Genomic DNA, 12239 nt, shown 5'->3' on the forward strand with positions numbered 1-12239 from the left:
CATTGTGCCAGCACAGTTTGGCAAGGCGGTGGCCCATTAGTGAGCCCGTCCCAGCCAGTATGGAGCCTCTCGGGGCCTCCAGTCACCTGGCATGGAAGGACCAGGTCAGTCCTCCCCAGGTCAGACACCCTCCCCCACCAAGACTAGAAGAGCTTCAGCCTCCAATTCCGGAACAATCTGAATCGGACCCAGAGAGCCTGGAAGGCAGCAGGTGCCTGTCCCTCTCCCATTTGGAAGCACCTTCCCGTTTCAAAGCCCTTTCAAATGGGGAATCCCATTCATTGTTGGGTAGGGAGGGAGTCCTGGGCCCTCCCCTCAGGGAACCAAGGATCAACACACCCGGCAGAGCTCAAAGAGACCTTACAGACTACCCAGTTTCCTTTTTCTCTTCGGCCACCTGGAAGCATGGCTGGTGTCTAGTACTAGTTTTACACATGATTTCTATGAGACCCTTTATGTCTTCTTAGCTGTGTGCAACCAATTCCCCCCACCTTCTGTTTTAATTGCCTTAGTTTTTGTGCTGAAGTTGGTTTGTTCTTAAGTTCATACCCCACCTCTTCACTGTTCCTGGTTCCTCTAAGGCACACGCAGCCATTTATTGTGAAATCGAGTAAACACCAATCTAAGTACAAAACCACACCCTGCCTATTGATAGCCCAGGCTCCTCATTCTCCAGAAGAGGAAACTGAGGTCTGGGAGGGGGACAGTGACACTCTGGCCTGGAGACAGTGCTCTTGGTCAGAGCCTGGCAGCTCTAAACGTGGCTAGGCCTGGCCCCGTTGCCAGCCTCAGCAGGCAGGGGTAATTGGAGGGGCCCCAGGCAGGTGGGCTTGGGTCTGAGATCTCCTGTCTTTTGACTGTTGATTGGCAAGACTAGTGGGGCCCCTGCCACGGGAGGTGGAGAGGCAGCCATGGACGACTCTGTTTGAAACGGAACATGTGGGTGATGCCTTCTTGGGGACAGATCTCACGTGGACTGGCCAGCTTCCGACAGGGTCACGCGTCAGAGCGTGAAGGAGAGCTCTCTCGTGCGGAGCTGGAGTGGGCTGTACGTGAGGAAGAAGGGTGGGAGCCAGCTCCGGGAACCTGGGACTGTGTGTCCTCGTTGTGACACCATAGGGCAGGATGTATGGGGAAGTCGGGAACCCCAGGCGCCTTTCTGAACCTGCTTCCTCGCCCATGGAAGGGGGCGACAGGGCTGTTTCTGAACTCCTTCTACCTGACGTTGCTGCGCTGGATGTGAGTCGGGTGGCAGCAGGTATGGGCCTGTGCCTCTGGTGACAGGGCTCCTGCTCTTCAGGAGGTGGGGGGGTGGCCTCTGAGCCCAGGGCCTCCTTCTGGAGTAGTGCTGCTGGAGGAGTGCTGGCTGGCCACTTCCTGTGTGACCGCTGCTATCCTCAGCTCATCTAACCCTGTGACAGTTCTGAGATAAGTACTGTTCTTAGCCTGTCTTAGAAAGGAGGAGCCGAGGCACAGAGAGGTAAGTAACTTGTCTAAGGTCACACAGCCCGTCGATCCAGAGCCAGCACTCAGGCACAGTCTGTTTTTAGAGCCTGCGGACTGAGGGCCCTTGTCTTCCTGCCTCCCTGCCTCCCGGCCGTGAGGGTGAAAGGTCATTAGTCCTGAACTCAGGGCACAGGAGGTGCTCACATGATGGTGGGACCCATGGCCCAGACCTGCTGGTTGTCCCTTTCTTCCAGCCCGCACCGTGCATCCTGTCTCCTGTGGGGGCTGGGCTCAGCCTGGCTCCAGTGACCTGGCCCTGCTCCCGTCTCCCAGCAGCCCTGGGCCATCCGCAGGGTAGATACAGCAGCCGTGCCCTCCTCCCTGGGGGCTCTCGGCACCCTGCTGGTTAGTACCCCTGTGAAGGGGCTCTTCTCCCCAAAACATACTCCCAGGGCCACCCCCCCGGGGACCTTAGGATCAGAGGGTGCGGCCCAGCCTGAGGTGCTTTAGCCAACCAACCCCCAAGGCCTGGGGTGAGGGCAGGTGAGCCCGGCCAGGCTTAAACCTGTTCAGTCCAGCCCTTCCCACGAGCTGGAGCCAGCCGTGGGAATCAGCAGCACCTGGCCAGCCCCCAGCCCCCAGCCACAGAGCACCTTGCCAACAAGTCCCCAGAGAGCCCCCAGGAGCTCAACGATGACAGCCCCACGGATAGACTGTGTGACCCCAGGCAGTTCCCACTATGGCCCTCTGAGGGGGTGGTGTCATCCCCGGTTTGCAGACCAAGAAAGCAAAGCCCAGACTGTGAGATGGTGCTCAGGGGAGGCACTGGGGTGGGACATTTCCCCAAAAAGCCAAGCATATGTGGGAAGAGGTCTCTGGCCCTTGTGGCTGGAGGGGAGCTGTTGCAGTGGCTTCGTGGGGATAGAGCGGTGGTTTGGGGCTCGCAGCGGCTCAGGAGGAGAAGGGCTGGTTTGGACTAAGTTGTGTTCAAACCCAGGGGCACTGTCAGACAGCGCTGCAAGACCCAGGCCCATCGGGGCTCTGGTGGAGCCGGAGTGGGGATAGGCATTGAGGAATCAGCAAGGCTACTCTACGGCCCTGTGCCCAGGGCCACCTGGGATGAGCGGTCTGGGGGTCCTATAAGGGGCAGCCTGTTCCGCCTGAGAAGAGTGGGGGTTGGGGGTGGGTGCTGCCAGGGACAGTTTCAAAGAGGCCATGACTTGACTGGCCTGGAAGGATGAGTACGCAAGGCATGGAATCTTCCAGTGAGGGGTTTTCAGGGAGACAACAAGTTCTGGGGGGAGCTGGGAAGGGAAGGTGGGGCAACTGGAGAGGGGGCTAGAGTGCCGCTCTGGCCGGAAGGAGCTGCCTGGAGGCTGTTTCGACGTGCTTGTAGCCAACTGTGTCCTGAATCCCCAGGGGTTGGAGAGTATCTTTCTGGCCCAGGACTCAGAGGGGGCCAGGCGCCGCACACGGTTGCACAGCCTGCCAACCAGAGACTAAGACCCTTAGCCAGTGCCCAAGGGGCTTGGACTTTATCCCACAGGTTTGGGGAGCCATGGGAGGTTTCTAAAGTAGGAGATAGCTTGTGCATTTTTTTTTAAAAAAAGACTTTTGTATCTTTAGAGAGAGGAACTCCCCAAATGGCTAACATTTAACTTAGGGGCCTGAACCAGCAGCAGGGGGCAGAAGGGGACCCCCAAGGGCCACTCAAGTCAAACTATCTACGTGAGGAGGGTCTTGGTACCCCATTCAGACCTGCCTGAGTTGGGGTCTAGCTGGGGGATATGGGGAGCCCCCAGCAGTGTCCCTGTTCCCTTCTGCTAGAGGGGGTACTATGCCTGCCCTGGAGGTGCCCCCGGATGGGGGGAGGCCGTGTGCCCCACAAATGCATTTGTTGGGGGGGTGTCGACCCTGTGCCCCAGGGAGGAGAGCCAAAGGAGGTGCTTTGTGGCAGCCCCAGACCAGGAAGTAGCCTCTGCCTGCCCCCCCAACATTTCCTCCAGATGAAATCACATCCCAGCAGGGGAACAGGCCCCCATTGTGAAGGGCTGGGGTCTCAGAGAAAGGGCGCCTTTCAGGCCCTTAAAAATAGCAGCCCTGAGATGGATGAGTCCGCATGGAATGGAGTGGCCCATCCTCTCCCAGCAGCATGGGCCCTGTCACCCCCATCCCACGCACCCGTGACCTGTCGTTGACCAGCTGGAGCATCTACTGGCCCAGGCGGGGGAGGGGTGGCTGGTCCATGCGGCCGTCCCTGGCGTTATCCAGCACGTCTGGGGCCTCTGCAGACGGTGTCCCCTGCAGTCCGCTCCGGAATTTTAGCAGGCGGGGTCGAGTGACATTTTACAGATGAGGAAACTGAGGCAAAGATCGTAAGTCCCACGGCCAGCGGGTGGTGGGGCCCAGGTTCGAAGCCAGGCAGTGTGGGCACCCAGGCCTGTGCCTAGGATTCTGCAGTGGTGCGCTGGCTGCGGGGCTGGGGTTGGAGGAGCAGGGTGTGGTGCCCAGGCCTGAAGTGGGGCACCTGGTGGGGTCACATGATCTTGGTGGACACCAGCGCTAACTACGGCTGCTGGCCTCAGGCTGGTCGCCCCCCTGAGCCTGGTCAGAGGCTGCCACTGGCTGTAGCTCTCGGGCGTCTTGACCCGCCTCAAGCTGGGTCTGCAGGGCTGGGAGCCAGGCGCTCCCCACCTTCCCGCCAGGGACCAGAGAGGGCGGGGCCGTGTGTGCTTGCAGGTGTGGGCTAAGGAGCATTAGCCAGTCTGGACTCCCAGAAGTGAAGGGGCTGGGGGATGAGGGGGCGGGTGCCCATCCAGGGGATTGTGGACAAGATGTTCCAGGCAGGACCTCCAGCCCCCAGCCCCCAGCCTCTCTCAGGAAGGCACTCCCCTTCAGCCACCACCACCACTGCCACCACCGCAGGGGTCCTTCAGATTAGGGGTTTAGAAGGGATTGGAAGAGCTGCAACTGCTGGGACCTCCCCCACCCCCCCCACCTCTGCTGGCCTGACCTCTGGGTCACGTGAGGGGGCCCCCTGAGCCCAGCATTTTTCAGCAGAGCCACCTGGAGACAGGGAGGGGCTGTAGAGAGACGGGGACTGAAACACCAGCTGTTGGCAGCTCTGGCCTGCCCCAGCCAGGCTGCCACCGCACGGTGTCCTGGCTTTTTCGGTCCGGGGGTCGCTAGCGCTGGTCAGGGACCCTTGTCAGGGTTGCACCCTGCTGGAGCCCCACACCCCCGCCCCTGCCCGGCCACTCTACCACGCGGCTCTGGCTCTGGGCTCTTCATCCTTCTCCCCACTTCCCAGAATCCGCGCTCTGACTCCTCCTTGGAGAGAGTGGGATGACATCACTTCCTGAGGGGGGGAGGAGTAGGCACGACCCCGACAGCCTAGCCCGCCAGCTCGCCCGCCAGGCCGCCAGCTCACAGGGAGCAGCCTGGCAGCGGCTGGCTGAAGTGGCCGCACCAGAGAGAGCACGACAGAGGCGGGCCAGTCTGGACATGCCGGCTGGCCACCCGGCCCAATGGCCCCTCATCCAACCTGAGGGCCGTGCCCACCAGCCGGGGGATACTTGGTCACTTGCTTCCCAAGTGATGCTGGTCTCTGAGGACACTCGCTTTCCCCGGAGCCGTCACCGGGGAGAGGAGGACTTGCCACCCACCTCTGGACCAGGTGTCATGTAAGCCTCTGGGCCTGGGGGCAGCTGCCTAGCAGCGGGGCACACACCCCCACAGCAGGGGTTCCTCAGCACAGTCCAGCACAGGGCAGCCCTGGAGCCCCTCTCCAGGACCACCCCCTCCATCCCATGTGGGGAGCCTCCTGGCCTGCAGTGTTCCCTTTGCTCCTAGGGCTCTGGGGCATGGGGGTCCTAGACTCTTAGGTCCAAGCTCCACCCCGAGCTTGCCTGTGGCTGACTTGAATTCAGCTTTAGAGAGCTCTGAACTGGGCAGCAAAGCGTACGTGGCTCAGGGTAGACACGGGATATGTGGGTCCCAGGAGGATAGGGTACCCTGCAGGACTCACTGCCCTTCCAGCAGAGGGGCTGGGTAGCCCCAGTAGTGCCTCTGACCCTGGGTCCCGGCTGTGTCCCTGCCCACCAAGAGGCATAGCTGTGGCCGGGCATTCTGTCTGGTGAGTGCGAGATCCAGTGCCAGAGCACGGTCCCAGGGCTCCAGCAAAGCAAGAAACTGAAGACCTCATTCAGCACATCTTTCCTGAGCGCCTGCTATGTGCTGGGTGCGCTCTCCTGCCTCTGTACTTGCCAGATCCATGTGTACCCTTCCCCCCACCCTCCCCAAGTTCTTCAGCCCTCAACCTGTCTTGTTCAGTTTGTGCTGAGGGACAGGCTAGTGCTTGGTCTGGAAGGCTTCCCTCACACACCCCCACCCCGCCAAGGCTCCACACACTGGGCTGGATCTCCTGGAGAAGAGACAACAGGGGAGCTGGGGGATCCCCTGACCCCATGGAGGGGGAGGCAGGCGGGTAAGCCCAAGTCATTAATGGAACTAAGTAGTTACTATTGGAGAGCCAATCCCAAAGGGCCGGCACCAGGCTTGGGGGCAAGAGAGCCCTCGGGTGAGGCGGCAGCCCATCTCTGGCTGCTGAGTTCCTTTACAGTGGCTCTGAGCGGCGGATAGGGTTGCAGGTGGGTCCTGCCCAGGGATGGCTCAGCATTTGCAATGGTCTGGAAGCAGCTCGGCTGTGGGGCCTGGGAGAGATGCTTCTGTGCTGGGCACACCTGGCCAGGAGTGCAGTGGCCCCAGGTGCCCCAGCGGCAGCCACAGGGCCCTCCGCTGTCTTTCAGGAGGTGAGCACCAGGCCCGCTGATTCTCTGCAGAGCTGCCAGCCATGCCCGGGATCGTGGTGTTCCGGCGGCGCTGGTCTGTGGGCAGTGATGACCTCGTCCTGCCGGCCATCTTCCTCTTCCTCTTGCACACCACCTGGTGAGTCTTAGGGCCGTGCCACAGGCCTGGAGGAAGGCTTTCTAGCCGTCTGACCTGACCCTGTCGTGCTCCCGGCTCCTAGGAGTTGGTGTCTGGAGTACCCATCGCTTAGGGAAATACCCACGTGGAGCGCAGAGACCCTGCCCGGTCCCCTGCCGGACCGGGCACCATCACCGGGCAGGGCTGCCGCCGCTGTCCCCCCCATGGCCAACAGCTGGGCTCCCTGCCCTCATGTCCCTGTCCCTGGCCACCCATGTCCTCAGAGGCCAGGTGGATGGTGGTCCTGAGCCCGAAGCAGTGCAGCCCTCCACCTGCCGCGTCCTGCTGGCCAGGGTCCATGGAAGGCACCTGGACTCCCTGGCCCCCTGTGACACGTGCATCTCCCCAGGTTTGTGATCCTGTCTGTGGTGCTCTTCGGCCTGGTCTACAACCCGAACGAGGCCTGCTCCCTGAACCTGGTGGACCACGGCCGCGGCTACCTGGGCATCCTGCTGAGCTGCATGATCGCTGAGATGGCCATCATCTGGCTGAGCATGCGCGGGGGCATCCTCTACACAGAGCCCCGCGAGTCCATGCAGTATGTGCTCTACGTGCGCCTGGGTAAGGGCCGCCCCGGGGGGTGGGGGCTGCTCCCCACCCCCTTCCACCCCCCCCTCCTGCTCCATCACTCAGCCGGCCAGCATCTATGGGGCCCACCCGATGGGCCAGGCCCTGGGCCAGCACCAGCGGCCAGCTGAGAGCCAGCAGACTTACGGGGCTTGTGGTCTAGACCGGGGAGGGCAGACTGTAGCCCGAGGGCCACATCCAGCCTGCCGTCTGTTTGTGCAGATAAAGTTTTATTGGCACCCAGCCACACTCATTCATTGACGTACTCACTGGTTCTGCGGCAGAGCTGAGTAGTCAGGACAGAGATGAGGACCCACAAAGTCTAAAATATTTTCTCTGGCCCTTGCAGGGGAAGTTGTTGGCCCCTGTTCTAGGCCAAGTGCCTCTCTTCTGCTGCTTTGAAAGCCTCCACCAAAGAGTGCCCCCCCCTTCCCTGGAAACCCCTCAGGGATCCGGAGCCGCTCCCTAGAGGGCCTGCCTGTGTCCTTTTTCTGGGCTTGGAGTTCAGCTGCTAGTCCCATCTTTCTGAGCGAACATTTCTCTCCTGCTTTCGTGAACTGTGCTAAGCCCTTCCCCTTGTTAGCTGAGGGAGGAGCCATTACTGGTCTCCCTTTACAGATGAGGATTCTGGGCCACCCCCGCCCCAGCCCAGGGAGGTTAATTAGCGCCCTCAGGGTCACATGGCCAGTGTGCGTGTGTGCGTGTGCGTGTGTGCGCGTGTGTGTTTGTGTGTATGTGTGTGTGTGTGTGAGAGAGAGAAAGAGAGAGCGCGCGCGCGAGTTGAGATTAGAACCCAGGTTGTCTGTCTCCAAAGCCTGGACCTCAGCTGCCTCAGGTGCTGCCTGCGAAGCTGGGGCCTCAAAGGCTGCCTGTGCCCCCGGGGGCCCCCCTGGCCTGCTGGGGCTCCTCGCCTCCTGCCCTGAGTGCCGGAGCCTCCTCTGGGAAATAGCAGTCTCCGTGAGATGAACCGTCTCTCATCTCATTCTCCGCGCTCCTGTAACGCAGACGTTGTCACCCCATTTTACAGATGAGGAAGCGGAGGCCCAGGGAGATTAGGTAACTTGCCTAAGATACATCTGATACCAGAGTTCATGGACATAAGTCTAAAATCCCGAAAGAGCAGCGAAATGCCTCTTCATCCTCCGCCTTTCCAGTCCCCTCTCAGGGAGGCGTCGGGGCCTGAGGGTGCTTCAGCTAGAACAGGTGGTGGGTACGCTGTAGAAGGACAGACTGGTGGTGGGACAGCCACGCTCCCTGGGCCCTCTCTGCCCGAGGCCTGTGCTGGGGGGGGCGGGGGTCTGGTGCCCCTGCTGCAGAGGGGTCCTTCCGGGGCAGGCGGACTGGAGCGCCCTCCAGCCTGTTCCCTGCTCTCCCCGCAGCCATCCTGGTGATCGAGTTCATCTACGCCATCGTGGGCATCGTCTGGCTCACTCAGTACTACACCTCGTGCAACGACCTCACTGCCAAGAATGTCACCCTCGGTATGTCAGCCGTCTCTAGGGCCGGGAGGGACGGGGTCAGCTCGGAGAGGGGGAAGCTCAGGCACATCCCAAGGGAAGCGGTTGCCGGACAGACGCCAGGCGGGGTTGTGGCTGAGGCTGTGGGCTTCTTCCCAGGCCCGGCCTGCCCCCTTAGGGGCACCTGGTGTGGAGGAGGGGTGGGCAGCAGGGGAGGGCTCCTCGGCTCCTCACCGGGAGCCCCTAGATCTGCCTGCTCTGTGCTGAGGGTGGTCCTCGGGGTCGTGGCTCAGCATGGGACAATCAGGTGGCCAGAGGCCAGGGTTGGGGGCTGCTGGGCCTCGCTCTTGGGCCCCAGAAGCAGACTGATTGGGAGGCAACAGTGCCCCTGAGCCAGGGAGGCTCCCCCAGCACCCGACCTCTTGCTTCCCACTGCTGCCCCGCAGGGATGGTCGTCTGCAACTGGGTGGTCATCCTCAGTGTCTGCATCACCGTCCTCTGCGTCTTCGACCCCACGGGCCGCACCTTCGTCAAGCTCAGAGCCACCAAGAGGCGGCAGCGCAACCTGCGGACCTACAACCTCCGGTGAGCAGACAGGGTGGGCGGGCAGCCCCGCGGAGGGTCACGGAGGGGCGGCCGGGCTGGCCCTGTGCCTTCCGAACCGCGTGCCCGGCCGCATGCCGGCCTGCGGGAGCCGTGCACATGTGTTACAGTCCTAGCCTCTCCCAGCCTCAGTTTCCTGGTCTGTAGAGTGGGAATCACAACAGCTCCTGCCTCTGACGGCTGCCGTGAGATTTGAATGAGCACAAAGCAGTTGGTGCTGTGCTCACCATTTGGTATGTGCTCGGCCAGTGGGGCCGCTGTGACCATTGGCTCCACCTTCGGTGCTGCTAACGCCAGCGGTCATCATAGCAGGAAGCAGGCCTGAACCAGGCCAAGCAGCACGCACCCTCACTGACAGCAGCTCTGTGAGGGGGCTGTTAGCATCACCCCCTTAACACAGACAGAGGAGGAACACAGAGTTGTGTGACTTGCCCCAGTGACCCAGCTGGGAAATGGCGGTTCTAGGCCCCAGCCCAGGTGGTCTGGCTTTAGGGCCCTTGCTCCTAACCACTGGGCTGGGTGGTCTCTGGGATGAAGGGGGCTGGAGAAGGTTAATCAAGGAAGGCTTCCTGGAGGGGGTAGGTTTTGCACAGTGTTTCGAAGAAAGGGGAATGCTGTGCCATGGTAAAGAAAAAGAGGGAATCCAGGGTCATAGTAATTTCTGTTTAGTCAAAGAAAAAGATGGGTGGGGCACGGAGCTTCTCCTGTGTTGTAGGCCCTGCCCTGAGCCCTTTCCCACCATCAGTCCAATCAGTACTTTTGCAGACCCTAGTGCCCTTAGGAGACGGATTCTATGGACAAGGAGTCTGAGTTCCAGGCAGGGCAGGTCACTTGCCGCAGGTCACGCTGATGGGGAGCAGACAGGCACTCCATCCCCAGGACAGGGGATTTGGGGGACCTCGGTGGGCTGCCCAGGCCCCCAGGCCCAGTGGGAATTCTGCTTTGAGCTCCCCCTAGGCCCTCCACGTCAGCTCAGCGCAGCAGCCAGAGCCACACCCGTGCCTGGGCTGGCCACCTCCCAGCCCAAAATACCAGGTCTCGGAGCCAAGGCCCCAGAGCCCGTTCTCCCAACCAGCATAGCAGGCCATCACCACCCATCCCGTTTTGCTCATTCTGAGCATACGCCCCCACCTGACCTGGTTTCTGGGCTTCTGGGGCCCTGGGAAAAAAAAAATCTCCCCTGCCTGACTCTGGGTAATTGCCTTTGGGGCCAGGGAAGCTAATGCCTTTGCAGCTAGGGGCTGTCGTTTTAATTAGAAAGTTTTCCTGCGGTTTCGGGCCGTGTGGGGCTAAGTAAGAGGCCTCAGAGCTCACGGGCTCTGACCTGTTGCATTTTCTCCAGCTGTCTGCGGGGGCCGGGAGGGCAGCCTAGGCTGCGGCTGGGTTAATGTGGCTACCGCTCAGCCTGGTCTCCACGGGCCCTCCACTGACCCTCTGAAACCAGCAGTATTTCTAACAAGGACATTTTCACACCCGCCCGCCCTTCATCCACTTCCAGGTTTGGGGATGGATGCACGCCCCCACCCATGCTGCACTGACAGATTATTTTAGCATCTGGAAGTCAGGAACCTGTTTAAGTCCTGAGCCTTCTCTCCTTTCCGTGAAATCTGGTAGGGGTGGAGAGATGGGTTCTTCTCAGCACTGCTCACTGGGAGCCTTGACCTTGGATCTTTGCAGGGGTGTCTGCACTCCCACGGGGGTGCTGGGTCCATGAACTTGCTCTTCAGATTCACTCTCTCTCTGCCTAGTGTTCTTCTCTGCAGCCTAACTGATGCATCAGGCCAAACCTGGCCCTGGCTCCATCTTCCTCCTGGTGGGCGAATGGGGGAATGCAGGAAAGCCTACAGTCAGCACTGCCCTCAGCCAGAGGCCCAGCAGGAAATACTCTTTGAATGTTGAAAAGTGCCTTAGATTAATTAGAAAGGGTTAAAGAGTGTGATGCTCTGGGATCCCGGCCTGTGGCCTGTCAGCTCACTCTCCCTTCATCAAGCCCCTGGCAGGGGGATGTCGCTTTATGATAAGACTGCCCAAGTCCCTGAGAACTGGTAGATGCCAGAAGCACCAGTTCCCTTGTACCCTTCGTACCCTGTTCTAACCCCCTCTCTAGCTCTGGAAAGCCCTGTGGCCTTCCATAAGGAAGCAGCCCTTCGCTGCAGAGGGAAGCCAGAAGGCTCAGGAAGGAGGGCCTGGCCTGTCACTCCTGATGGATACTAAGTGCCTTGCAGGCATTTGAGGCCACCCATACCTTCCCCTCTGGACCACCAAGCAGCAGCAGCAGCAGCAGGGACCAGAGGGAGGGAGGGCACATGTCACAAAAGCTTGTTCAGTCTGGAAGCTTCCATATTTGATGTTGGTTCTCCTAAATTTATGCTCAGAACACACTGACTTCAGAGTACCGGGTGGCTCAGTCCATTAAGCGTCTGCCTTCAGCTCAGGTCATGATCTCAAGGTTCTGGGATCAAGCCCCACATCAGGCTCCCTGCTCAGCGGGGAGTCTGCTTCTCCCTCTTCCTCTCCCTCTGCCCCTGCTCATGTATGCGCGCGTTCTCTCTCTCTCTCTCTCAAATAAAAGTAAGTAAAATCTTTAAAAACAAAACAGACGAACACACCAACTTCTGGGCTCCCAGCACTGGAAGGACCTCGGAGGCTAACTGGCCAGCTGCTCCGCCTTCCAGTGCAGTGTCCTGGACACCCCGAACCCCCATCACAGCAGCTAGACACATTGAGGCTGGGGGTGGGAATGGACAGACGTCAGCCACGCAGATGACCGGTGTGGGTCCTTGTCCCCTCTAATGTAACAGATCCAAGGAGTCGGGAGATGCAGAGCCTCACGTGCCCATTAAACTTCCCCCCCAGTACAGAGAAGGTTGTGTATCTGAAATCCCTTCCAAGGGGAAGCAAGTCTGTCTGACAGGTCTGCTCCAGTGACTTGGCCAAGAGGCCCAGCACCCTGCTGCGGGGTCCCAGGGCTTTTAGTTTGAGGCATTGGACACCTGGGCGACAGAGTGGTCCCCAGTTTGGGCTCCTACCTATGAAGCCTCCCTGGGGCATGCTGGTGTTCAGTCAGCCAGAAGCTGGGAGTGTGGCCAACCACATGCCGTCGTAGGCCAGCAGGGGTCCCCCCCAGGGGACCTTGGCCAGGCCCAGGCCCAGTCCCTCCTAGACCCCCTGCTGGATAGC

At 60.5% G+C, this 12239-nt stretch overlaps 1 protein-coding gene across 5 annotated transcripts in view; it reads left to right on the forward strand.

The window, feature by feature from the left end:
* The first annotated feature begins 716 nt into the window (after window positions 1-716).
* The window catches only part of DAGLA (diacylglycerol lipase alpha), a 30414-nt gene continuing 18891 nt past the window's right edge, over window positions 717-12239 (forward strand). For 2 of the 5 annotated variants that reach the window (XM_082684411.1, XM_082684409.1), the window contains exons 1-5: window positions 741-1480; window positions 6255-6393; window positions 6782-6993; window positions 8379-8480; window positions 8903-9041. In XM_082684411.1, the coding sequence (XP_082540537.1) occupies window positions 8469-8480; window positions 8903-9041 (151 nt within the window). In that variant the 5' untranslated portion in view covers window positions 741-1480; window positions 6255-6393; window positions 6782-6993; window positions 8379-8468. Of the gene's footprint in view, window positions 1481-6254; window positions 6394-6781; window positions 6994-8026; window positions 8056-8378; window positions 8481-8902; window positions 9042-12239 lie in introns of those variants that run through there. The other 3 variants (XM_082684408.1, XM_082684410.1, XM_082684412.1) reach the window with 3 other exon arrangements.

This window comes from Mustela nivalis (genome assembly GCF_964662115.1).
Source record: "Mustela nivalis genome assembly, chromosome: 9".
NCBI classification, from domain to species: Eukaryota; Metazoa; Chordata; class Mammalia; order Carnivora; family Mustelidae; genus Mustela; species Mustela nivalis.